The sequence below is a fragment of the Leptodactylus fuscus genome, chromosome 1 (genome assembly GCF_031893055.1).
Source record: "Leptodactylus fuscus isolate aLepFus1 chromosome 1, aLepFus1.hap2, whole genome shotgun sequence".
Classification (NCBI taxonomy): Eukaryota; Metazoa; Chordata; class Amphibia; order Anura; family Leptodactylidae; genus Leptodactylus; species Leptodactylus fuscus.
In genome coordinates this window covers 199,225,821-199,253,817 of record NC_134265.1, presented here as the reverse complement: position 1 = coordinate 199,253,817, position 27,997 = coordinate 199,225,821, and the positions used below count along the sequence as shown (strand labels likewise).

The 27,997-nt window shown below is 41.9% G+C and overlaps 1 protein-coding gene across 8 annotated transcripts in view; it reads left to right on the top strand.

Moving 5' to 3' along the window:
- Positions 1 to 27,997, top strand: part of PTPRS (protein tyrosine phosphatase receptor type S) — a 240,959-nt gene that overhangs the window by 55,037 nt on the left and 157,925 nt on the right. For all 8 annotated transcript variants that reach the window (XM_075281034.1, XM_075281026.1, XM_075281006.1 and 5 more), the window contains exons 3-5: positions 12,428 to 12,573; positions 20,037 to 20,178; positions 27,526 to 27,714. In XM_075281034.1, coding sequence (XP_075137135.1) covers positions 12,428 to 12,573; positions 20,037 to 20,178; positions 27,526 to 27,714 — 477 coding nt within the window. The remainder of the gene's footprint in view (positions 1 to 12,427; positions 12,574 to 20,036; positions 20,179 to 27,525; positions 27,715 to 27,997) is intronic.

Below are 27,997 nucleotides of genomic sequence, written 5' to 3'. Positions count from 1 at the left end.
GCAAATGGGCCCCCTCTGTCTGGTATCCGTCTACATTCAGGCTTATGTTAAAAACATGAGGGTAACATTCTTCCATCATGTTTATAACTTTTCTGTGCATGCAGGACTTTTTCTTCGGTTAAAAAAGTAAACAAGAAGATGGAGGAAACAACCCATCATGTTTTTCACATTATATTATAGTGAATGGGAACAGATGCAGATGGTGGGAGCTTTGTGTCCGTTCATTGCTCTCATCCTATGACGGATTACAATAACAGGTGTTCATATCAGTAGTGTGAACGTTCATATAAAGTGTAAGTGCTGTTGCCAGGGACAATCCGTAGACATTTTTTTTTATTACTATTCAATAATAAATGAAAAAAATTATTTAAAACATTTTTATATCAAAATATAATAAATCTGACACCAACCCTGGCCATTAATTCAAAGGTAGCCTATTAAAAATTTCTAGTAGCAAAACTCTTCTCCTCAGATAAAAACTGATCAATCTGGCATTTCCACTTTTTTTAAATAAATTTTTCTTTTTTGAGCTAAATTCAGGAGTGGAATTATTAGAAAGGAAATGTCGAAGTGTTTCTTTTATATTTTCCATTCCTCTTGTAACCCCTCATGACTTTCAAAATTACGCAGCAAAATCTGCAACAAAAACGCTTAGCCCAAAAGTTTCTTCCACAGATAGCGCTGTACCTGTTGCAACTGTTTCTGTTATGCCCGGGTTTATGTTGATAACTGTATATATTCAAGTTACCTACCACTTTTTTTTTTTCTTTTTAAATGTAGATTGTGAGCCCCATACAGGGATCAGAATGTACATTTTTTTTTATCCTATCAGTATGTTTTTGTAGAATGGGAGGAAATCCACGCAAACACAGGGAGAACATACAAACTCCTTGCAGATGTTGTTCCTGGCGGGATTCGAACTCAGGACTGCAAGGCTGCACTGAGCCACTGTGTTGCCCGCACCCACCACTTTTTTTTGTTTCTTTTTCATTTAAGTGTCTGACATGTAGGAATTAGACATCCAACAATTATATTGTGTCAAATATTGAAGCTAAGTGTCAAAGTTGTTCAGCAGTAATTTCCAGAAAAGGGTTTGCATCTAAATGAATAAACAGTTAACACATGCCTCAGTTTAGTAAACAGTATCAATCTGCCTCTTCCTATATTAAATATTATTAATATCAAGCAACATAAAAAGAGATTTTTTTTATTAAAATAAACTCACAGACATCTGAAAAACTGTGTGAAAGGCTTAGGATGTGTTAAAACGGAGGAATTTGCCACTGATTTAGGGGTGGATTTCGCTTCCAAATCCAGAGAAGATTCCTCCTGGAATCCGCCTCCCATTGTTTTCAATGGGAAGCAGAGATTGCAGTAGGACGTGGGAAAAAATAAGCGTTCTGCTCAATCTTGCAGTGGAGTATCAAGACTCCCTGCTGATTAGGCCCAAGAATGGCTACAAAATAAATGGGAAATATATAGGAAGTTCTTATACTTCTCCCTTCTTCTCAATCCACTCCTGGCTTTGACTCAAAAACTCACAACAACAAAAAAAAGCTGTGTTTCTGCTATGTAGCGCCTAAGGGCTAGTTCACACGGAGCAAGAAGGGGCGGATTTTGGTGCGGAATACACGTCAAAATCCGCCCCCTCACAATAGAGGTCTATGTAGACCGCTAGCGATATTTTTTTCCGTTAGCGGTTTGTTCCCACTCATGGAAAAAAGAAGCGAGCTGCCCTTTCTTAAGGTGGATGTGGAAATCAGCGCGTCTGCGTCAACAAAAAACGCTGTGCTTCCTCAACATGGGGCCTTAGCCATAAGGGCAATAATCATTTCTTCAAGCATAGAAGTTTGTTATAACGAGTAATCAATATTAGTAACATAAAACAATATTTATGTGGCGGTGCTAGTTTACATAAAAAATGGGACTTCAGAGTTGTACTCCACCTAGCTTGGCAATGTTTTTAGTCTGAATTCACCTGTATTGTCCTGGACATTAGTTGTGTTCCGCTGACATGCAGAGAAGTGCCTGATGGGGATTTTGCACAGTTAGGGCCCATTCGCACGGTGGAATTTGCCACTGTTCTCCATGCCATTATATTCAGTGAGAGGCAGAGATTAGAGCAGGATGCTGAAAAAATAATCACCCTGCTTGGTCATGCTGTAGATTCAGCGGATGATTAAGCTGCAGAGTCTTTAGCTCCAGATTGGCCCCTGATCAGTGTCATTCATCTGGGCATAATCGGGGACAGAGAGCTCTGCTTCAGCATTGTGCCACATGAAGCTGAGGGGAATGGGGGATAAAGAGGAATCTGCCCCAAATTCTTCTTCATTTTCCATCACATGAACATACCCTTATGCCTTCTACAAATTTTGTCAAATTTTTCTCTACAAATTCAAGTTTTAAGTATAGTAATCACAAAACATGAATCCTGAATTAATAAATACTTGATTTTCCACATTAAATAATTTTGTATCTTCTTTTCTTATACATACACTGTGGCATTCAATCATTTATTTCTAGTAGACATTCATGAATAAATTGACAACTGGATGATGCCAGCTGGGTGTGATGTCCAGTCAATGAGAGAGTATGAAGCTGGGTAGAATTGTTATTTATTAAAGAATACAAGTATTTACTAAAACAGACATATTAGGAGAGGTCACATGTCCTCTTACGTGTATCACTTTTGTAGGATTGGACACTTGGTACACTAGGGGTGGTTTCAGCCCTGACAGTATAGTTTTTGCTGCTTAAGTAGAATGGGTGTGACAGAAGAAGAAGGATCAAATCTAACTGAATAGGCTGGCGCAGGTAGGGGATGGTAAGGGGTCTGAATGGCAGAAGCAGTTCTCCAAGGAGCTGAAAGCCCGCCCCCATTGCACCAATTGCCTTGTTTTTTTCAGTTCCACAATAGCGAGATAAATAACAATATGTGTGATGTTTATTACTGTAATCGGTGGCAACAGTGGAATATGCTTGGGAGTGGTGGTAGACTCTTTAATATGAAAGAAATCAGACTAAGCATTCACATGAGAAATTATGACATAAATGGCCTCTGATCTATAGATACTAATTCCCACTACCAACAACTCTCTTCTATCTATTTATAACTGCTGTTGTGTTTTGTGTTGTGGATTGTAAGAATAAATACTGCTGAGCCTGAGGAGGCTATATTCCCCTGTAACCATACCTCCCAACTTTTGAAGAACTGAAAGAGGGACAAAATGTGCGGCGCGCTACGCAAATTTAGCCCCGCCCACTTTTGTATTGACTCCGCCCACTCGTTAATTTTTCATGTGCCCGCACACAGTATAATCCTCCTACAGTCACCCTTAAATTATATGTCCCCCTCTATCTCTCCCCCAGTTTCATATACACCCTTCATCTGCCCCCAGTTTCATGTCCCTCTTCCATCTCTGCCCCCAGATTCATGTCCCTCCATCTCTGCCCCCAGATTCATGTCCTCTCCATCTCTGCCCCCAGATTCATGTCCCCACATCTCTGCCCCCAGAATCATGTCCCCACATCTCTGCCCCCAGATTCATGTCCACTCCATCTCTGCCCCCAGATTCATGTCCCTCCATCTCTGCCCCCAGATTCATGTCCCCACATCTCTGCCCTCAGTTTCATGTCCACTCCATCTCTGCCCCCAGATTCATGTCCCTCCATCTCTGCCCCCAGATTCATGTCCCTCCATCTCTTCCCCCAGATTCATGTCCCCACATCTCTGCCCTCAGTTTCATGTCCACTCCATCTCTGCCCCCAGATTCATGTCCCTCCATCTCTGCCCCCAGATTCATGTCCTCTCCATCTCTGCCCCCAGATTCATGTCCCCACATCTCTGCCCCCAGTTTCATGTCCCCACATCTCTGCCCCTAGATTCATGTCCCCACATCTCTGCCCCAGATTCATGTCCCCCATCTCTGCCCCCAGATTCATGTCCCCACATCTCTGCCCCAGATTCATGTCCCCCATCTCTGCCCCCAGATTCATGTCCACTCCATCTCTGCCCCCAGATTCATGTCCCTCCATCTCTGCCCCCAGATTCATGTCCCCACATCTCTGCCCCCAGTTTCATGTCCACTCCATCTCTGCCCCCAGATTCATGTCCCTCCATATCTGCCCCCAGATTCATGTCCCCACATCTCTGCCCCCAGATTCATGTCCCTCCATCTCTGCCCCCAGATTCATGTCCTCTCCATCTCTGCCCCCAGATTCATGTCCCCACATCTCTGCCCCCAGATTCATGTCCCCACATCTCTGCCCCCAGATTCATGTCCACTCCATCTCTGCCCCCAGATTCATGTCCCTCCATCTCTGCCCCCAGATTCATGTCCCCACATCTCTGCCCCCAATTTCATGTCCACTCCATCTCTGCCCCCAGATTCATGTCCCCACATCCATGTCCCTCCATCTCTGCCCCCAGATTCATGTCCTCTCCATCTCTGCCCCCAGATTCATGTCCCCCATCTCTGCCCCCAGATTCATGTCCCCACATCTCTGCCCCCAGATTCATGTCGCACATCTCTTCCCCCAGGTTCATGTCCCCCCATCTCTTCCCCCAGATTCATGTCCTCTCCATCTCTTCCCCCAAATTCATGTCCCCACATCTCTGCCCCCAGTGTCATGCCGTCCTCTCCTTCATCTGCCCCCAGATTCACGTTCCACCTCCACATTAAACTTACCTTCTCCTCCGCTCCCTCGCCGCTCTCTGCCCCTCTGCCCCTCCTTGACACATGCGGCTGAAGCTGCTCGCGTGCTCGCTTCGCGTCTCTCTCGCTGACACATGCGGCTGAAGCGAGGAGCTGACCTGTGTCAGCTCCTCGCTTCGCCGCTGCCGCCGGCTCCTGGCTTGTACATCGCGTCTACAAGCCAGGAGCCGGCAGCAGCAGCGAAGCGAGGAGCTGACACAGGTCAGATCCTTGCTTCAGCCTCATGTGTCAGCGAGAGAGACACGCAGCAGCGAAGCGAGCACGCGAGCAGCTTCAGCCGCATGTGTCAGGGAGAGAGGCGGGCAGCGGCGAAGCAAGGAGCTGACCTGTGTCAGCTCCTTGCTTCAACCGCATATGTGTTCAACTCAGATCTGCGTCCTCGTGACTGTCCCGCGGAAATCGGGACGGTTGGGAGGTATGCCTGTAACTAAGACTAATATATCAGCTTCTGGTTACATGGAAAATCAGTAATAAAAATAATCTAATGTTGAAATGCCCCTTGAAGATCCCATTTGATCTCCATGTGAAAGGCACAGGCAAAGGGCACAATCCGTCAGGAGTATGTTCTGTTGGGCGCTCAGTTAACGGAACCCCCTTTACCCCTGTCCTACAGGCCCGATGCCTTGGGGTAACCCTGGACTCTGACCTATCCTTCAAGCCACATATTCAAACCCTCAACACCTCCTGCTGCCTCCAGCTCAAGAACATCCATCGAATCCGCCCCTTCCTCACCCAGGAAACTACCAAGATGCTCATCCAGGCCCTCATAATCTCCCGCTTAGACTACTGCAACACCCTTCTCCATGGACTCCCAGCTAACACCCTCGCCCCCTCCAGTCCACCCTAAACTGCACTGCTCGCTTAATCCACCTCACCCCCCGATCTTCATCGGCTGCTCCCCTCTACCAGTCCCTCCACTGGCTACCTATAGCCCAGTGAATTGAGTTCAAGCTACTAACGCTAACATACAAAGCCATCCACAACCTGTCCCCTCCATATATCTCCGACCTAATCCCCGGCTATCTTCCCACACGTAACCTCAGATCCTCCAATGACCTCCTACTCCGCTCTTCTCTCATCCGCTCCTCACACAACCGTCTCCAAGATTTCTCCCGTGCATCCACCATACTCTGGAACTCCTTACCACGACACATAAGACTGATCCCCACAATCACAGGCTCTGAAGAAGGCCATGAAGACTCACCTATTCAATAACACTATCACTGCACTGCCATCTGTACAGTCTCCCCCTCTCCTTCTGTCTCTACCCCCTTCCCCCATAGACTGTAAGCCCTCGCGGGCAGGGCCCTCTACCCCACTGTGCCAGTCGGTCACTGTTAGAATTATATCTACCTGTATATTCTGTGTATTGTATGTAACCCCCAAATGTAAAGCACCATGGAATTAATGGTGCTATATAAATAATAATAATATTAATAATAATAATATAATAATTAATAATAATAATAGATAATTAAAAGTTAAACATTTTTGCAAATATAAGTAATTAAAAATTCTGCAGAATTTTAAAGATTTTCTCTAACTTCCTTAGTGGTGACAGTCTGTTATCTTGATTGGTTGCCATGGATACGACCACCAATGCAGAAACTTTCTAAGGTCAGAAAATCAGCCATGATGTCTTTATTGTGGCCGGGATATCTTCTGATACTTGTAGTGTTCCTGCCTGATAACCCAGGTACAATAAGAAAATCATAGCTGGGTTCCTGACAAGTCCCAGACCATAGAATGTTTCTGCATAGGTGGTCGTATCCATTGCAACCAATCAAGATAACAGACTGTCACCACTAAGAAAGTTAGAGAAAATCTTTAAAACTCTGCAGAATTTTTAATAACTTATATTTGCAAAAATGTTTAACTTTTAATTATCTACAAATATAGATATGATTATGTACATGGGAATACCCCTTTAACTGTGGGTGAGGCTGTGTCCCTTACACTGATGACTCACGATTTGTGTTTCGTCTCCTCCATGTTCATTATTTTCTAATCATAATTAATAAAAGTTACATTTTATACACATTATTGTTTTGATGTATCTACAATACTATCCTTTGATCCTGCTCTAAAATTAACCTGATAGTGGTAACACAGGACTGACTGTATGAAATATGTTTTAACTGTTATGTTCAGTGTCACTAAGGAGTTCAATGGGTTAGTGCAGTCTTTGTAATTTGTACTTGCAACCCAGAAAGCGCAGTATAATTTGTGCAGTAGTTTTAATGCATAAGATAAAGAGAAAGAACCAGTCCAAGTGATAATGCAATTATGGTCTAATACTCTAATTCGCAAACCAGGGGTACTGACCAACATACACAGACCTGTCTGATTAAAAAGCCTATATGTTGATCCTAGAAATATTATGATATCACAGGTTGGGGGTTATTGACCCATAAAAAGCCGTGTGGCAGAAGACCCTGTGGTCAGATTCTTGGAGTCACAAAAGAGTGTGGGGTCTGTTGCTGTCTTCCTTCTGCAGTGCTCCATTGGCAGAATTAAACAGATCTGTATTTTTATTCATTTTTTAAAATTATTTTACATGCATTTTTCTTTGCGTTATTCCATATTTTTTGTAACACACTGTACCTTTTTAAATTTAATAAGATTGTCCTTTTGGTTCTTACATAGTTGTATGAGTGTAAGGGTCCATTCACACGGAGGATAATGGCGCTTTATTTGGCGCTGAGAAAAAAGCCATCCATTGATTTCAATGGGTTCTACTAGCTTTTTTTTCCATTAGTGGAAGTTTCCGGTAGCAGAAAATTCCGCTAGTGGAAAAAAAAAGCTAGCAACACCCATTGAAGTCAATGGGAGGCTTTTTTTTCAGCACTGAATCAGCGCCAAATAAAGCGCCACTTTCCCTCGTCTGAATGGACCCTAAGAGAGCACTTCATTCATGTGTTACCTGGTGTGATAGGTGAGTAGGAAGGAGGTGTAGAAGCGGGATACCTTTTTATGATTCCATCTGGGTCAAACGTGTGGGTGGTTAGTAAGGGGAATGGATAATGCCCATAATTGGTATACAGTAAGTGAAAATAACATTGGTTGTGACTTTGATTCCTGACATGGACAAAAATTGGACATGCTTCGTATTCCCCTTGGTGCTTGGATACGGCATGAATACATGGCCGCAAAAAAATTTGGTTATGTGTCTGTGCCGATAGAAATGCAAGTATCCTTACTGGAATTGCTGATCAAATGTATGGTTGTGTGAAAGAGGCCAAACTGTCTCCCGGAATATTCCAAATTTTCGCTTTCAAAAGAAAAGAACACAAAGATAGATGTTTCAAAACAAAGATATTATATCACACATATTGAGAACATTTTTATTGGAAGAAAAAGTCTTAGTTGCCCATAGCACCCAATCTGAGAGCAGCTTTTATTTTTCAAGAGCTAAATATAAAATTAAAGCTGAGCTCTGATTGGTTGCTGTTGACGATAAAGAGTTTTTCTTTAAGGCTGAGGCCCCACGTTGCGGAAACGCATCTTCTTTTGTTGCAGATTTTGCTGCAGTTTTTTGAGCCAAACCTAGGAAAGGCTACAAACAGAATGGGAAATATATAGGAAGCTCTTATGCTTCCACCTTCTGCTCAATACACTCCTGACTTTGACTCAAGAAACCCTAACAAAATGTGCAATGAAAAAAGCTGCGTTTCAGCAACATCGAGCCTCAGCCTAAGCCCTTGTTAACATCTACGTTTGGATTCCATCTGGGGGAGTCTGCATAGGGACCCCCCCAAAGGAATACCAAATGCAAGTGCGAAGCGCTGTGCTGTAAAAACGCACAGACCCCATAGACTATAATTGGGTCTGTGTGCTTACCGCCAGATCTCCGCAGGGATCCTGCGGACAGGAAAGTAGTTCCCAATCTACTTTCCTGTCCGCATGATTCGTGTGGGCAGCGGGCCAGCGAATGGACGCCATAGACTACAATGGGGTCCATGTGCTTTTACAGCACATCGCTTGCAATTGCATTTGGTATTCTGTTCGGGGGGGGTCCTCATGCGGACTTCCCCAGACGGAATCTGAACGCAGATGTGAACAGGGCATAAGACAGTTTCATAAATCTGACCCATTGTTTGCTTCCTATTTTTTGCAAGTGTCTTTCACTTATACAGATATAGCAGAGTTAACCCAAACTCCTACAATTGGCTGAACTGCTGCAGTGTGATTTCTTACCACAGAAGACAACAAAAACCTATCACAAATCATTGATACATGTTTTTCTAATGACAATTCATTAGATTTAATTGTCTTTTGTGATATCATGTTGCAGCAGTTTAACCAATTGCAGAAGTTCAAGTTAACTCTGCTACATCTGTTCGTTTTCTGTGCAGTTGTCATTTAACTACATTGGGGAAAAAGGACTTTCTGGGGGACAACACGGTGGCTCAGTGGTTAGCACTGCAGCGCTGGGGTCCTGGGTTCAAATTCCGCCAGGAACAACATCTGCAAGGAGTTTGTATGTTCTCCCAGCAGAGCAAGTATCCATGCTGGGAGTTGTAGTTTTACAACAGTTGGAGCGCTGAAGGTTGCCTACCCTCAGTCTAATGGCTAAAATTCAGACCATGGTCATGTGATGAACACAGGTGCACGGCTTGTTATAGTCACAGCAGAGTATCAGACATCTGTCTGGTAATGAGCTGCACACTTGTGTGTCCATCACATGACCATGGACTGTAAATCACATGACCTTTTGTCAGAGTTTTATCCACAAGAAGTAACAGAATAACTGACAGCAGGCAGAGATCTAGAAAACCAAAAACCAAGGTTTGATACAGAAAGTCCGTACAGTTTCCTCTACAAACTTTCTGTCCCTATTATGCCTATACAGAAAGTGAAAGTGTTTCTGTAGATACTGAATAATTGACATGCTGTGATTTACAAAAATGCAAAGATTTTTGAAATTGTATCATTTACGCTGCAGATATTTTTCTGCAATTCTGGTCCCTGGCTTAAAACTGGTTTCAGATGGCTGTGTTTGATCTGCTGTAGATACATGACCACATGTTGGCCACATATTCTGGACTTCGATTTCACAATTTCTTTGTTTCGATTTCTTCCAAAATTATTGGAATTTTTCATCTTGTTGCAGTTTTGCAATTGTGCAGAGATGTGAGAGATAAAGAGACTTAAGTGCACAACAGTTATCAGTAGCATGCCAGGACAAACTCTCCCTACAAAACTACATGAAAACAAGGTAGTGTGCATGGGCCTGTTGAAATGATGATTGATAAACCAGAATATCACACTGAAATAGCACATGGTTGTGTGCATGAGGACTTACACTGGGAGCCATGTTGCTGACATTTGTGCAGCTTGTATGCCCAGTACACACAAACAATTATTGGAAAAGAGAAACAATTGTCCTGGTCCAAGGGCCAAGAATTGGAGCCCGTAGGCATAAACAGAATAGAATCAAATATTTCAACATTCATAAAATTCATAACATTCATTAAATTACCATAAATTATTTTATTACACAACAATAACATTGGTATAGTTTAATAAGAACTGGATTTTGTGAGGACCAGTAATAAAACATGCACTTATTTATATCCCTATCTGAGAGGCCACACCATTTTCTAGCTTTCCAGCTGAAGTGCCACTTTGCAAATACCCAGCGGTATTATGCGTTTTACAGTGCCTGCAAAGTGGATGGGATTCTGGCTAACTCCATCTACACATTGCAGAAAAAAGTCTGCAGTGGAAGGCTCCGTTCCCACGGAGTAACGCGCCGTGCATTCAGACATGTATATACGTGTCAGGCTCCATTCCCACGGAGTAAGGCGCCGCGCATTCAGACACGTATACATGTGTCAGAGTGTGAGCGCTCAAAACAGATCCCATTCACTTCAATGTGTGCCGGCTCACACGCGCTACATATTGAAATCAATGGGTTAAAAAGCCTCCCATTGATTTCAATGTGTAGCGCCTGTAAGCTGGCACACATTGAAGTGAATGGGATCTGTTTTGAGCGCTCACAATCGTGCGTGGCGCCTTACTCCATGGGAATGGAGCCAAAAACTGCGTTTTCAAAAATGCCAGCTTTTCTCAAAATCACAGAATGTCAATTATAGGTGTGGAAATGCGGACCTTTTTCTGTATAGGTATAATAAGGGCAGAAAGTCAGCAGAGAAATACAAAACTCAATAAAAAAATGTTGCAGGAAAAAAAACCATGATGCATTATTGCCATGTTTCTGCAGTGTTTTGTTGTTGTTTTTGCTGCATTTGGCTATGTGGGCTTAGCCTCAGGCCATTTTTAAAGAGGACCTTTCACCATATCTGGGCACAGGCAGTGTTATATACTGCCAGAAAGCTGACAGTGCGCTGAATTCAGCGCACTGTCGGCTTTCCCGATCCGTGCCCGGTGTAAAGCGCTATCGGTCCCGGTACCGTAGCGCTTTACAGTCAGAAGGGCGTTTCTGACCATTAGCCAGAGACGTCCTTCTGCCTCGCGGCGCCTATCGCGCTGTGCTGTGGAGCCGGGAGGAACGCCCCCTCCCTCTCCTGATAATGCTAGTCTACGGACAAGCTGTGTGAGCAGAGGGAGGGGGCGTTCCTCCCCGCTCCACAGCACAGCGCGATTGGCGCCGCGAGGCAGAAGGATGTCTCTGGCTAATGGTCAGAAACACCCTTCTGACCATAGAAGAGCTACGGTACCAGGCCGTAAGCTCTTCACACCGGGCACAGATCGGGAAAGTGAATTCAGCGCACTGTCAGCTTTCTGGCAGTATATAGAACTGCCTGTGCCCGGATATGGTGAAAGGTCCTCTTTAAATATGTTTAGTAATGTGGAATATTACGATGGAAAAGTCTGTTAAACATAGTACTGTGTTACATGGCTCATTGCCTAGTATTAACTCAGTGTTTGGATATTAGACCCTTCCAGTAAGTTTCAAGTAATATGAAAATATCACTTCTGCTACTAGGGTACAATAACATGTATGAACTAGAAGCCACATGCAGTGAAAAAACATCGTAACTCAGTTCTGTCCTTTACCATTTGTTTCTTAGCTGATTGTTTGAGTGTATGAGAAAGTTTTAGAAGTATGGGGGGATTTATCATGAGGAGAATTTTTGTATGCTTTGATGTGATTTGCATTTCATTTATCTAATGTCACATAATGTTTTATCGATTTGGCTCATCTATAAGGTTAACACTTCTGTCCTAAGATGTAACTCCATTTTCTATGCCACCCACTCACTAGAGTGATACTGATACAATTAGGGTGCATTCACACTGAGTAAACGCTAGCTTATTCTGAACGTAAAACACGTTCAGAATAAGCTAGCGTTTACTCAGTGTGAATGCACCCTTAGTGGGACTTTGTTCAACGTTGTAGTTGATAAATCTGGAGCACAGATAGCGAGACAAACTAACCACACTTACTTTCCCATGTACTTTTCTGTCATGGAGTGAATGGTGTAAAAATGCAAAAAGTCACAGAATTTTTGCAGAAATGAGCTCAAAAATTCAAAAATCTTTTGCTTATTTCACACTAGATTTCTGAAATGTGGAACTTTATAAATTCCCCCCATATGTATTTGTTTGTACCTGCATACGCAATAGTATGTTTTATTAACCAATTATGTGAATATCAGCACTATCTCTATGGTTCACAAGCATATAATAGTACACATATGACTCATATAAAATCATTTTTTTTAATGTTTTTTTTTCCTCTTAAGGTGTCCCAGAGTTTGTTAAAAGGCCTACTGATGAAATTGGTGTTTCTGGGGGTGTGGCTTCCTTTGTGTGCCAAGCCATTGGTGATCCCAAGCCCAGAGTCACTTGGAATAAAAGAGGCAAGAAAGTAAACTCCCAGCGATTTGAGGTGAGTATATATTAATGTAATGCTTTGAAGGGTTATTGAAGCTATCTACCGGATAAGATCTAATTGCTAGATTGGTGAGAGTCCCATTGCTGAAATCCCCGCTGATCAGAAGAACCCCTCAGCTACCCTTTTCAATGGAGCAAACCACTATCACTCCATTTAATGCCTTGTGTTTCATAGATACTCATAGGTCAAAAAAGGACCTTACACTACCTTCACCAGCTCCAATTCTTTGCATGCTTAAGTATGTGTTACTTTAGCCCCTACCATTCCTGAGCAATCAAGGAAGTTCATTTTGTTGCTTGATATGTTAATTAGGTTCAATACTATCAAGTGAGTGGTCCTGGGCCAGAGCCGTACCTTCTAGACAATGAGCCCTTTCAATAAATGGAGGATGAACAGGGAATGTCTTTACCAGATCTTTTTCAAAAATAATATTTTGTTTGCACCACTATATACAGGCAACAATAACTGACATCCTTTTTGTGACAGACTGTAGTTTTATTGGAAACATTTATTCTGTTAACCAGTACACAACAGATTTAAAAACAGAGACACCTTACAATGGCTAATAGAAAATGTTATGTCAAAATGCACATTTTTGAAACTGCATAGGTCTCTATCTAAATTCTCTTGAAATTTTAAGGTTTATGATCATCCCTTTAGTTAGCCATGAAATACTTGAGTCTATGTGGACTCTTCTTTTTTCTCTCTCCTTTGTCTACTGCCTTATAACATAACCCAATTTGTCTCCTGGAATTTTACTTGCTTTGACTAAGTCAGCTGGGTGGTACGTGCCAGAATTGTGTTAAGAAAAATGGTTGTTTGGTTTAGTAGTCTCACCCATGATCCTGATCATTTTAAAAAGTGCATATAAAGTCTGTATAAATGATCTTTTATTTGACTGTTTCTCATAAAAATAAAAAAATGCTCACTGAATAACGTCTAAAAGAAATAATTGTGACATTAAATAAAACAGGTTAAAAAACATAAGTTGATGGACAAAAAATTTATAAAAAAAAATGTACACACAGAGGCATGTTTCAAAACACCTTGTGAGTGACAAAAGGCTAAGATTTAAATATGGTTAAATTGGTCTTGTGCTGGAATTAACATAATAAATTACAGAAAAGACCAAAAAAAGTCTATACACACATTTTGCTGTTGTGTTACTAACCTTTACCATCTTGTATATGAACTGTACAGATTTACTGCATGTATCATACATATCAGATTTTCAATAACATATGTGGTTTCAGCATATAATATTTTTAATTATTTAGACATTAAATCCTTACTGTCTCTTTGTCTCTTAGAACATTGATAATCATATAATGTATTGATTTTTTGAACATTGATTTTATGTAATTTATTACCAGTTTGTATGCGGGACCAATTAACTTGAACCTTAATGGTTATTCCCTAGTCATCTGTCACCCTTTCTGTCCCACATCTTTGACCGCTCCTCCCAGCCAGCCAGACTCTGTTTTTCATTGGTAATAGGCACAAACTTTGAAACAGCTGTCTGTGGATGGGTCCCTGGCTTGGCTATATTAAACTATTATGCTATTAGATTTCTAAAATCAGGCATTGATCTATATGGAGCTACCTTCTAAAAGGTGGATCTAGAGCAAAATTCTCTTTTTGTATTTGCATATTCCTTACCCAGAATTCTTAGCAAGGTATAATAAGCCCCTGTATAACTCACAGTGGTGTCTCCATTGGTGACCTTACATACTCTGCTGAGCTACACGGAATATGATTGGTCAGAGCTTTCACTGATCTCCAGATTTTAGATGTTAGCTGATAGAGAGTGAAATGCTGTACTCCATGATATATAGGTTGATATGATTTGAAGTAGGATTGCTGAGAACAAAGCAGAGTAAATCTTAACAGGATTCATAGGTGAGACAGTGTCCTGCTTACCCCACCAACATGGAGTGACTGAAGGCGGGTGATTTAGCAGCCATTTGTTAGCAACAAACGCTCTAACAAGCACTAGTTACTGATAAGCCTGACTAATAGAGCCGACATTCACCAAATGGGTGAGCATTTGCCTGTTTATCTTGTGAGCTGATGATCCTACTGGGAGAAGAAGAGGCCACTGTGGAGATCGCTGCCCAATACGTGTCCAGCTGTCACCAAACCAGAGGAAGATGAGACTCCATGGACTGTTATATTTATCCCAATACACCCGCCCCACCCACCCCCACCCCCACCCACCCCCACCTCCCCATATAGCAGTCACCAACGAAGAGGAAGATGAGACTCCATGGACTGTTATAACCGAACCCCCCCCCCCCCCATACCCACCACCCACCCACCACCCACCCAACCCAACTCCCCCACCCACCCACTTTACTAGCTTTGGCAATGCCAAATACCTATTCGGACGTGCCAATAAAGCATTTTTTGATTTGATTTGATTTGATTTGATTTGACAGGAAAGGTGTTGTTCTTAGGCAACACATTGCCCTGCCTAATAATGAAACAATTAAAGTATATACCAGTCTCCTGCATGTACTCTGTATCAACCTGTGTGATAGACTGAATGAGTGTTCATAGGTACATTATGTAGCTGATCAGCTACAATGTTATAGTTTATTAGCACCCTTAGTTAATAACCTTCTCTGTACATGCGGATACAGGGTGAGCTGTCAATCATTGTGTGTGGGTGGAGTTAGTGGTTTAGGCTAGTCAGATTAGTCAGGATTTACTCAGAAATCCTGCCCCGACTCATATTAATCAATGTAATATATCATGAAACTCAGCATCTCTTCCTCTACTGTATCCTGTTGTCGCATAGCACAGCAAAAACACCTGAAAGTTTCACTTTAAGTGTATAAAAATAATAATGGGACGTTTCTTCACTGGTTGCATCACTTTATTATTTCCTAGGATAGCCATACAAATTAGATACAAATCAGCCTATCAACAATTCCACCATAAACTTGAGCAACTAACCGCCTGATCAAGAAGTTAATTAAAAAAAATAAGAATTTGCTCAGTCTGCAAAAATTGGCAAATGATAGGTCAAATGAGGCTGATCATACCAAATACTTTCGTTTTAAGCCAACTCACTACAGAATATTTCCAACATGTCGTATAATTATGTGGCAGACAAGAGTTTGTCATCAGCCATTGGGAATGCTCATTTACAGTGTTTTTTTTTTTTTAAAAAAATTATTGTCTAAAGTCTATTACACAGTCTAGTAGTCCCATTTTAAAGACAGCCATACGCTTTAGAGAACACTAGTTTAGCTGACAGTATCTTGCTCAACTCTCTTATACAGTACACGCGCATACTAAGCTTACTTACCTACCCAGCCACAACCTTGCTGAGAAGACTTTTAGCTATGGTCTGGCTGTACAGAGATATTGTGGCTCCCTTAGAAGTGAATGGAAGTTATGGAAACAACATAGCTCACTGTTCTATGCAATTTCCCAAACTCCCATTCACGGCTATGGGAATTACAGAATTACAGTCTTGGTAAAACTGTGGCCGTGTAAGTAGTGGGGCGCAAAGGTTGACTGAGGAGGAGAGGGGTGTAATTTTGGAGATTGGTGAAGGTTCCAGAGGTTGTATCTGAAGCTATCAGACATTTTTACCATATCCTGTTGATATGCCATAAATGTTTTTTTTAAAGAGGACCTTTCACTACCAACAAAACCAGCTCTTTGCATCATTTAATCGGCTCTGCTCCACTGATTCCAGCACAGTTGCAATTTCTACTCTAGCCCCCACTTTTCCTGAGCAATTAGTGCTGTTAGTTTTGGTACCTCATATACTACTTAGGCTCTGTACTGTCAGGTGGGTGGTGTAAGGCTAGAGTAAGGAGTGTGATACTGAGCACTGACATTGTTCACCTCTGATTGGACGTTTGCTTATGTCCCCTTTCCTGTTCCTGACATTGCCCACTATACAGTACTGAGGCTAAATAGCATTATTTAGGAACTTATTGCTCAAGAACGGTGGTGGATAGAAAAAAATTCCAACTGTGCCCGAAACAGTGGAGCACCTATTAACAGATGATAAGAAGTGGAGTTGGTGGCGGTGGTAAAAAGTCCTCTTTAAGGCTAAGGCCCCACGGGCCGTAATCGCAGCACTAAAGCGCTGCGGAAAGAACCACTGCGTGGTCGCATTGCGGTTCTTTCTGCAGCGCTTTTAAAAGAAAATTCACAGAGTTTTCCACTGTGGACTTTCTCTTACCATTATATCTGCGGGAAAACCGCCGGCGTTTCCGTAGATATAATTGACATGCTGCGATTTGCAAAGCTGCAACGGCTTTGTAAATCGCAGCGTGTCCGCCCTGCAATTTCTTCCACAAAGTGGGCATGGGATTCGCATGAATCCCATCCCCTTTGCTTGCACTGTAAAACGCTGCGATTTTTCCCGCAGCGTCTCCGCTGCGGGCAAATCGCAGCATTTACATCCTGTGGGGACCCCGGCCTAACTGCAGAAATCAGATAAGCCTCTAGTCTTAGTCCTTAAAACTTATCTATGCAACAGTCAAAGCTTCTAAGTATAGGTATGTTCTGAAGATTGCTTATGTAGTACTAGTAAATAAATAAAGATGCAAGTTTAAAATTCTTAAAATTCTTTTGGGCTGAAAATTAAAAAAAAGTTACCGTATTTTTTGGACTATAAGACGCACCTAGGTTTTAGAGGAGGAAAATAGGGAAAAAAAATTTTGAAGCAAAAACTGGTAAAATATTTAATATATGGGAGTTGTAGTTTTGCAACAGCTGCAAGGCCACATTGACAGGTGACCCTGCAGCTGTACGGGGATGCATAGAGTGTTTTTTTTTGCGGGGCCAGAAGTATTTTTTAGTTATACCATTTTGGGGAATATCTATTTCTTAGATCACCTTTTATTGAAAAAAAAACCCGGTGGTTTATGATATATGATTTTCTACTTTTATATATATATTCTAGGGACAGGAGATGATTTAGAACTTTTATTTATTTCATATTTTTATTATTTATTTATTTTTTTTTTACTATTTTATTCCTCCCCCCCGGGGCTTGAACCTGCGGTCACTTGATTGCAAGTCCCATAGACGGCAATACAACTGTATTGCCGTCTATGGGACATTCTGTCTATTAGTATTACGGCTGGTCATAGACCCAGCCGCAATACTAATATATAGCCGTGACAGGCCTGGGAGCCTCATTAGGCTCCCGGCTGTCACCCGAACAGGTCGGCTCCTGCGATATCGCCGCGCAGGAGCCAGCCTGCAACGTCACAGGTACGGGGCCGGTGGGAACCGGCCCCGGGGGAGAAGGCCACCGATACTGACCCGGCATCCGCTGTACTAGAGAGGCGGATGCCGGGGAGGGATAGACGCCGGGGCCTGAGACATCGCTGCCCTGCCCTGCATGAAGCCAGCGGCGGGGGGACGGAGGAGTGGAATAGCAGCATCACTCCTCCCGCTGCTGGCTTCATGCAGGGCAGAGGAGCACAGCGATGTCGCAGGCCCCGGCACCTGTAATGGCGTCTATCACTTGCCGGCTTCCGCCTCTCTATTACAGCGGATGCCAGGCGCCACATTCAGACTATAAGACGCACCCTTCTTTTCCCCCCAAATTTGGGGGGGGAAAAGTGCGTCTTATAGTCCGAAAAATACGGTAAATAGTAAAATATAATTAAAAAAAAAATACCGTAAATATTTGAGTATAAGCCGACCCGAATATAAGCTGAGGCCCCTAATTTTACCATAAACAAACTGGGAAAACTTATTGACTCGAGTATAAGCCCGGGGGGGGGGAGGAAATACAGCAGCTACTGGAAAATTTCAAAAATTAAAATGAGTTTTTGGGTTCAGTAGTTGCTGAGTGCTGGGGAAAGGGAGGGGGTGTTTTGGTTGTCTGTCTGCCCCTTCCCTGAGCTTGAGGACTGTTTTTTCTTCCCCCATTTGGAATTCAGTCTGGCTGAATATAGGGTATCCGCACTGCTCCTATTAACCCCTTCCCGACGGAACAGGAGCACTGCAGATCCCCTATATTCAGTAGACCGGGCACTTTCACACAGGGATACCTAATGTGTATGTGTGTCACAGTAATTTTCTACCTTTGTATGTATTCTAGGGAAAGGAGTGATTTAGAACTTTTATTTCTTTATTTTTTTTACATTTTTTTTGCACTATTTTATGAGAGATTCTAATCCATTAATATTGTGGCTGGTCATAGACCCCCCTCCTATAAAAAAAATAATAATTTATTTATTTTTTTGTTGACTCGAGTATAAGCCGAGGGGGGCTTTTTCAGCACAAAAACTGGGCTGAAATATTCGGCTTATACTCGAGTATATACGGTAACTGTAATGTAATAAATGCATCCAAAATAATACTGACACATTATTTAAATATACATACACATATTTAATACCCATAATTCATAACAACTTATAACATTATAGTTTTTAATATTCAATCTATTCCACATTGTCTTTTATTCTCCATTTTCCCCATGTAAACAATAGTATTATATATGAAACAATAATTTACACTTCAGTAATGTGTCAGGTACCTGAAATAATCAGTTCCCAGTCACACTAGGCCAGATTTATAATGCTTTGTATAACGATCTACTTTTACGTCCGCATGTTCCGTGTGGACACCGCACGGAGAGCACATGGACCTCATTATAGTCAATGAAGTCATGTGCTTTCACTGCACACTGCTTGCCAATGCGTTTCGTATTCCGTTTGGGGGGTCTCCATGTGGACTCCCCAAACGGATTACCAAGCGCAGATGTGAACTAACCCTTACCCGCTATCGGCTCAGGAGCTACAAAGACTAGCGTTAAACTGTTCTTATAGTAAATGCTGTGTTCCCGGATGCAGAAGCCCTGTCTGTGAATGGTTGATGTGATGAATTTAATCATGTTACAAGGATTCCCTGTGCAGACAGGGCTTGGAGCATTATAGAATGTGTGTATGTAGACCACTGATGACCGTGATCTACTGAGATGTTACCATTTGATCAATGGTCGTCTGCATTTAAGAACAGTGGGGAGCACCCATGTCTTCCAGTAGTAAAAAGTACAATGAGTTATTATAGAGAAATGCCAAAAATAAACCTTCAATAAATACAAATAATTTTAAGAAGTGAAAAAGTCTCACAAACCACATACATCTATGTTAAACACATTGCGTGACACATATGTGATTTTTATGTACCCTGGTCCTAACTGCTTTTTTGTACATCCATATACAGAGGCTGTGGCCAGAGTTAAAGCAACATTCCAGTTGATACATACTGTAGCTTGGTAGTCTGAGACACAACCTCCTTTTGGATGGGCCAGCATTGAAATGTCTACATAGGTATCGTGTTGCAATCTGCAACAAATCTTCCATGTGTGAACATGTCCTAAAAGAAATGTGTTGAATGAATGTTTTACTTGATATTATTAAGCTGTGTTTCAATACTAATTTAAGTTTCATCTGTTTTATTTATATCAGACCATAGAGTTTGACGAAGGAGCTGGTGCAGTTCTACGAATACAGCCTCTCCGAACACCCCGAGATGAAAATGTGTATGAATGCGTTGCGCAGAACATTCATGGTGAAGCTACAGTCAGTGCCAAACTTACTGTCTTAAGAGGTACAGAAACAGCATATGACTGATTAATATTGTTTTTTAGATTTTGTATTAGCCCACTCACTCCAAAAGTATTAAAAGGCCAATATTCTTTAGAGAACTGGCAAGAAGCCTTATTAAAAATTATTTATGTAAGGAATTTGTCACCCAATGTCTGTCATTCATCTGAAGTTAATGAAGTTTTTATTGTCTTTTTTACTACTGGCCATATTGTCACTTGCGGTGCAACAAAATGTTGTTTAATGATAGTTTCATCAGTATAGTATATTATTATACACTTTACACTCCTGGTGGATGTATCTAATGAGTTGCATGGATTTTTAGATAGTCTTGACCACGTATTTAAAGGGGTTTTCCCATTATCCCCTATCTACAGATTCTCCCAGGAGAATGTGATCTAAAAGTTCCCCATGTCTCTTTCACGTGAATGAAGCGCCAGTGCTCTTTCTTCACTTGCTCGTCACTGGCGAGACATATGAAGTCAATTCACGATGGCTGAAAGGTGATGTTAAGAAAAGGTTACTTCAGGAGGAAGCAAAGTGGATCTACCGTTTAGTCTGCCTTAACTTTCAGACTTAAATGAGGGTTATACGTTTACTGCATTTAGCTAATTTTGCCCATGGTCTCATATGTAGTTTTTCATTATTTCATAACAAAGAAGCCATCATATGGTTAGATTTCGGTGGGGGCCTTTGCACACCCCCCACACCACCCCTTGCTTAAGTGTCATCTTCCTCTTTGTCTGCAGTTATCTAGAGCAGGGAGCAAAGCTCATGTAAGAGAATCAATTCCCTTAAAGCCCTTTCCAGCTACTGTAATTTGTAGAAGTATAAAACTCTGATTTTCATGAAATTGGAGATGCAATGCAGAATAAGAAAGGTATTTTTGGCTCACAGACTCCCTTTTTATTATTCATCTGTTAAAGGAATTGTATTAGGGATTATGTTTTTGCAGGAAGACCTGACATTTTTGGGAACATAACGCTTTTTGATTGCTTTTAAGGGAGCCTTCACACGTAGTAAACGCGTGTGTATTTTTGCAAAATACACATGTAAAAATACATGTGTAAAAATAAGACTCCCATGACATTTTACAGGCGTGTTTTTACAGGTGTATTTTTACAGGCATATTTTTACACGTGTATTTTGCAAAAATACACACGCGTTTACTCCGTGTGAAGGCTCCCCATAGTGCTTTTTTCAGTGGCCAACAGACAAAATACAGCAACTCTGGTAACATTTTTGTTAGATTTTTTTATGATGTTTAATGTGTGTATAAAATAACATTACAGTTGTATTGCTTGGATCCTTAATGATGCAGCAATACTCAGAATATGTTATGGTTTTATTTTTTATTATTTATTAAACATTTTGGGATGGGGGATTACATTTAACCTGTGCATGGTGGGTTTTTCATAAGCACCACCACCACCGTGTGTGCAGAACCAGTGCTATATACCATACCTCTATTCAAGTGAATTGGAGTAGGCCTGCAGTTCCATAGACCTACTATACTGTGGCATGCAAAAGTTTGGACACCCATGGTTAAAACGACTGTTATTGTGAACAGTTAAGCAAGTTGAAGATGATGATCTTCAAAAGGGATAACATTAAAGGTGACATATTCCCAATGTCTTTTTGGGAAAAAAAATATTTTTAATATTTTTAATATTTTTCATTAAAAAAAAAAATTAAAATGGCCCAATGCAAAAGTTTGGGCACCCTGCATGGTTAGTACCTAGTAGCATGCCCTTTGGCAGGTATAACAGCTTGTAAATGCTTTTTGTAGCCAGCCAAGAGTCTTTCAAATCAACAATGATAGTGAACAAGCCACAACCTCAACTGACTAATAAAGGTCTGAGACCTTGGTCAAAATTATCTGAGCACACAAATCTATAAAGGTTCCCAAACTTTTTGCAAGGTAATGTTTTCCCTTTTTTCACTCTAAAATTCTACTCAGACATAATAATATACTAATATTGCTTAAAATTCTAGACAAGTGTGTTTAATCTTCAACTTTATGCCTTTTAAAGGTCATTTCATCTTGAACTTGCTTAACTGTTCACAATAACAGTGATTTTGACCATGGATGTCCTAAGTTTTGCAAGGCACTGTATGGCTTCAGTCGTCTGAAACACCAGATCAGAATGGGGTCTAGTTGTTGAACAGTGGGGTAGTGTTGTGTTCCCAGGCTGGTCCAACTTTGATGGCAGGTGCCTGGATTGATTGCATGAGCCCTCTGGAGGGTCTGCAATTCTTCTCAGGAAGCAGTGTATGAGATGAGCATGGGTGACTGATAGATGGTGAGTTGACCTGCCCGCCATGTTTGCCTCATTCCTTCTTGAAGAAAAAAATCTTCATTCTGCAGTTCATCATCAAGGTAGTTTTCCTGAGTTGCAACCACTAGACATCATATGAGCACAAGTTGCTTGAAATGACAGTGTCCATTTAAGGCAGGTTTATTATTATTTATTTTTACATTTTTAATACTGACCAACTGTAAAAGTGAGATAGAGGGCCCTGCTTATAATTATGATGGAAAAGAAATAGAGACAGTAGGAGGGTGTAGAAGTTGTTCAGATGATGTTGTGGCGGCGGTAGTGTTATCCAAGGTTGTAGGCTTTCCTGAAGAGTTGAGTGCTTGAGGTGTTCTTGAACCTTGTGATTGTGACGGTCAGTCTTATGTGTCGTCGTAGTGAGTTCCAGAATATGTGGGATGGACAGGAGAAGTCTTGCAGGCTGTTGTGTGAAGTTCAGATAAGAGGAGAGTAGGAGGTGTCAGGGTCTTGGGTTGGTAGGTGGGGTGGCATAGACACAAAAGTCCAGTTTCTTTAGTCCAAAACAAAGGTAGAGTTTATTTTCACTCAAACAGGTATGCAGCGACAAAAGGAAACAATACAAAAATAAATACCTGCCTGGCTAGGCTCTAATTAAACACAGAATAGGTTACCTCACCTAGAATAACAGAAATCCAAAAGCCAGTAGAATCACTCAGGACACAGCTCCAAAAATATGACCTCTCTGTTTGCTCTCAAGCCAAGCTCTGCCAAAAGTCTGCTGCTGGAGCTGACTTCTTAAGCCTCCCTTGAACATCCCCAAAGTGTGGACTGGAGGGGGGTGGAATGACAGGTCCCACTACTAACCTACCTGCCATTCCTAAAAATCCAGCCTAATACTGAGCATTTACCAAAATGCTCAGCAGACGAAAGTTGTCTGCTGATAACAAACATTCCTTCTGGAGTTTTTTCATCTCATCCACCTTAGTAGTCTGGGTGAGATGTACACCCCCTCCATTACCTGACCAGCTATCGGCTTACAGAGGTCATGAGAGAATCAGAGTTTACGTGTGGGCAGGTAATGGGAGATTAGGTCAGAGATTTTTTTGAGGGGACAGGTTGTTGATAGCTTTGAGAAGGGTGTTACAATAGTCTAAGCGGGAGATTATAAGGGCATGGACTAGCATTTTTGAAGTTTCAGAAGTGAGGAAGGAGCAGATCAATGAATGTTCTTGAGTTGGAGGATTGTGGAGGATTTGTGTCTTGAAGGATAGATCAGAGTCAAGGGTACCATTTAACTTTCATAAATGGGTTGGGGGGGTGTCCATGCGAGGTGTGGCGAAGATGATGATTTTTTTTTTTCTCCATGTTGAACTTCAGAAAGCAGAAAGGAAGGAGGCTATGGCTGCAAAACACTCTGGAATTCTGGACAACAGAGCTGTAATGTCTGGTCCAGAAAGATATACTTGAGTGTCGGCGTAGCAATGATATTGAAAACTGTAGTATTCTATGAGTTGGCCAAGGCCAAGGGTGTAGATGGAGAACAGCAGAGACCCCAGGACAGAGCCAGGATTAACACCTACAGAAAGAGGGTGCGAGGGAGAGGTGGTTTGTGAGTGGGAGATGATGAATGTGCAGTTGATGAGGTATGAGAAGATACAGGAGAGAGCCAAGTGGGTGTTGCCAAGGGATGAGAGAGTTTGCAGCAAGAGGTGGTGGTCGACTCCCATAGCAGACAATATCAAGAAACTTCAATACATATGATATTGATGGACTCAGTGGCGTAACTAGGAATAGAGGGGCCCCGTGGCGAACTTTTGACATGCCCCCCCCCCGACACCGAAGACCCCGACCGCCCCCCTCCTCCGCATTTCTGCACGCTCTATTATGCCCCATAGTGGCCCCTGCACACAGTATTATATCCCTTAGTGGCCCCTGCACACAGTATTATATCCCTTAGTGGCCCCTGCACACAGTATTATGTCCCTTAGTGGCCCTGCACACAGTATTATGTCCCTCAGTGGCCCCTCCACACAGTATTATGTCCCTTAGTGGCCCCTGCACACAGTATTATATCCCTTAGTGGCCCATGCACACTGTATTATATCTCTTAGTGGCCCCTGCACACAGTATTATGTCCCTTAGTGGCCCCTACACACAGTATTATGTCCCTTAGTGGCCCCGGCACACAGTATTGTGTCCCTCAGTGGCCCCTGCACACGGTATTCTGTCCCTCAGTGGCCCCTGCACACGGTATTATGTCCTTCAGTGGCCCCTGCACACAGTATTATGTCCCTCAGTGACCCCTGCACACAGTATTATGTCCCTCAGTGGCCCCTACACACAGTATTATGTCCCTCGGTGGCCCCTACACACAGTATTATCCCCCATAGTGGCCCCTGCACACAGTATTATGCCCCTTAGTGGCCCCTCCACACAGTATTATGTCCCTCAGTGGCCCCTACACACACTATTATGCCCCACTATGGACACCCATAAACAATTATTATACTCTGGGGTCTTTTCAGACCCCAGAGTATAATAATCGGAGACCCAGGGGGAATAAAAACATAAAAAAACCACTGTTACTTACCTGTCCCCTGTCTCCGCTGTCAGCCTACGCTGTAGTCCATCTTCTATGACGTCAGACGTCACACGACTAGGCCTGAAGCCTGTCCGGATCGTGGAGAGGTAAGTAACAGTGTTTTTTATGTTTCTTACCTCTCCTGGGCCTCTGATCATTATACTCGGGGGTCTGAGTATAATGATTGAGTATAATAATACTGTTTGTGGGGCCCGCTGCATCACTTACCGATCCCGGGCCTGCCAGGATCGGTAAATAAATAGGGCCTGTAACCAGCTGGAGTAACTCCAACCAGTAACGGCCTATTAAAAAAAAAAAAAAACGCAGCGGTAGCTGCTGTCGCCGGACCCCGTAATGTCCCAGGATCTGTGGCAGCTGCCTCTGCTGCTATGGCGGTAATTACGCCCCTGGATGGACTGTAAAACGAAGAAAATTAAATAATATTGTAGCAAATCCCTTTAACATTCATGTCACCTTTCAACACATATAGACACACAGACAGACAGACACACATACAGACAGACACATATAGCCACACATACAGACACATATAGACACACAGACAGACAGACACATATAGACACACATACAGACAGACAGACACATATAGACACACACACACACTCTCCACCCTGCATCTCACCTTACATCTCTCAATACCTTATGACACACTCACATGTCTCCATCTTCCTGCCGGCACTAAGACACGCCCCCTAGACACGCCTCCCTAGACACGCTGCCTAGTCAAGCTGTGTGGGCCGGACTGAATCAGTTAGAGGGCCGGATGTGGCCCGCCGGCCAGGCTTTGCCAAGGTCTGAACAAGACGGTGGTAATAAGCATAGAATAATAAAGAAGACGTCTGATAGACGTTGAAACGCGTTGCCTTTCTACATTGTGACATTTATGTGGAATAAATGATAATTAATATTACTGATTTTCCAACTCTCTGATTTTCCTAGAAGCGCTCAGATATACCCCCGCCTTTTTTCTTTATTATTCGGAATCCATCTTTTATTTATTTATCGTATTCATTTACTTAGCACCAACATATTCTGCAGCACTTTGCAAATCTCCCAAGTAGGGCTCACAATCTAAACTGCCTGTCATTTACTAATCCCTTTTTTCCCGTTAAACGCACATAACCTTTCAACAGTCAATAGCACTGTGGGTGTACATGTGAAATAGCACTAGTTTTGGCCATAGTAGGTTTTGTATTCTGCATTTTTAGCAATTTCCCCCTCTGCATGCTCTATCTGTAATTTTCAGTTCCCACATTATTGCTGGGTGTAGGCTAGCTGACTCTCTCTTTCACACTTAGAAGCAGCAGCAGGATTGTATATGACAGTGAGGGCAAACCCTTAGGAGGCCAATGCCAAACTTCAACCTAAAAACAACTAATTTATTGCAAAGTGCCAACATGGTCATTTAACCTTAATACTTAGGTTTTATTTTGGAAAAAAAAAACAACTAATACATTAACATCTTTACATCTTTTGTCTTAAAAGTAAACCTCAGAATGGCCCCCACAGAGTATAATATACTCCACAGTGGGCCCCCACACAGTATAATATACTCCACAGGGGGCCCATACCCCCCAAATAAGAAGAAAAGCATTTTCCTATAATACCTTTTGAAAGTTTATTATATTTGTATAATTGATTTAAACAAAGTTTATTGAAAAGATTGTGATCACTTATCTACTGTCTGGAATAATGAACACATCATTGGCCAGTTTTCTTACAATAGGCAGTTCTAACCAATTTTTATCATAAGCCTTAAAACCTGAAGAATTCTTGAGTCAGAGAATAAAAAGGCTGCGTCATTTTTCCAGTAACTGCAGCTTTCATATTTGCGGTATTTGACTTTGTATTTCAACTCAGTCTCAAAAAGGATAGAATTAAATTGCAATACATAAAGCAGTAAATGGGCAAAAAGTCTTTCTGGAAAAGAAAACAGACCTTTGTTGTTAATCCTGCAAATTCTTGTTAACCCCCTCTCATCAGTGGGAGGTTATTGTCTGCTAAATCCCGTGTTGCTGCTAAAATGCAGAAACACATTTGGTAGGTATGTTCTACTTCTGTCTTATTTTTTTCTATTATTGTTTCATTTGTTATAATATGAACTGTATTAGTTGCACTGTTACTATTTATTTATTTTTATGATACATATGTGTTTGACACTAAGGCTGGGTTCACTTCTACGCTTGCTCACCGTTCAGGGATTCCGTCCCCCATTCCGCATGAAAAACGTGGAGAGAAGAGTCCTGCAAGCAGGATTTTCTCCCCACATTTTTTGGGTGGAAACCCGGTGGACCCCATTATAGTCTATGGGGTCCTTGGGTCTCTGCTGGTAACCACCTTTTAGGCAGCTTGGGTATCTATTTTTCGCTTTCCTAAGCGGACCAGAAGAACGTAAACACAGGCGTAGGTGTGAACCTAGCGCAGCATATTCAGCGGACTGCTTATCTCATTGTTTAATATTTTTGCGCAGAGGACCAACTTCCCCCTGGCTTTCCAAACATTGACATGGGTCCACAGCTCAAGGTTGTAGAACGTACAAGAACAGCTACTATGTTGTGTGCAGCCAGTGGAAATCCAGATCCTGAAATAACCTGGTTCAAAGACTTTCTCCCGGTAGATCCTGCAGCTAGTAGTGGAAGAATCAAACAACTAAGATCGGGTAAGGGGAAAAATAGTACTAGTAAAGTGCAATATAGCTGACAATGTTAGATTGATTTGCAATGCTAGAATTTATTTATCTATTGATCTCTTTCTGTTTAATATCTATCTGTTTGTCTTCCTAGCTTGTTTTTTTCCTTCTATACAACTTATTAAATAGTTGTCTGTATGGCCTTCTGTACTCTTATTGGTTAATTTAATTAAGTTAAATACATAACAAAATATATAATTGAATATTATACAGAGACTATATGAGACTGACATCAAAGACATCCCAACAGCAC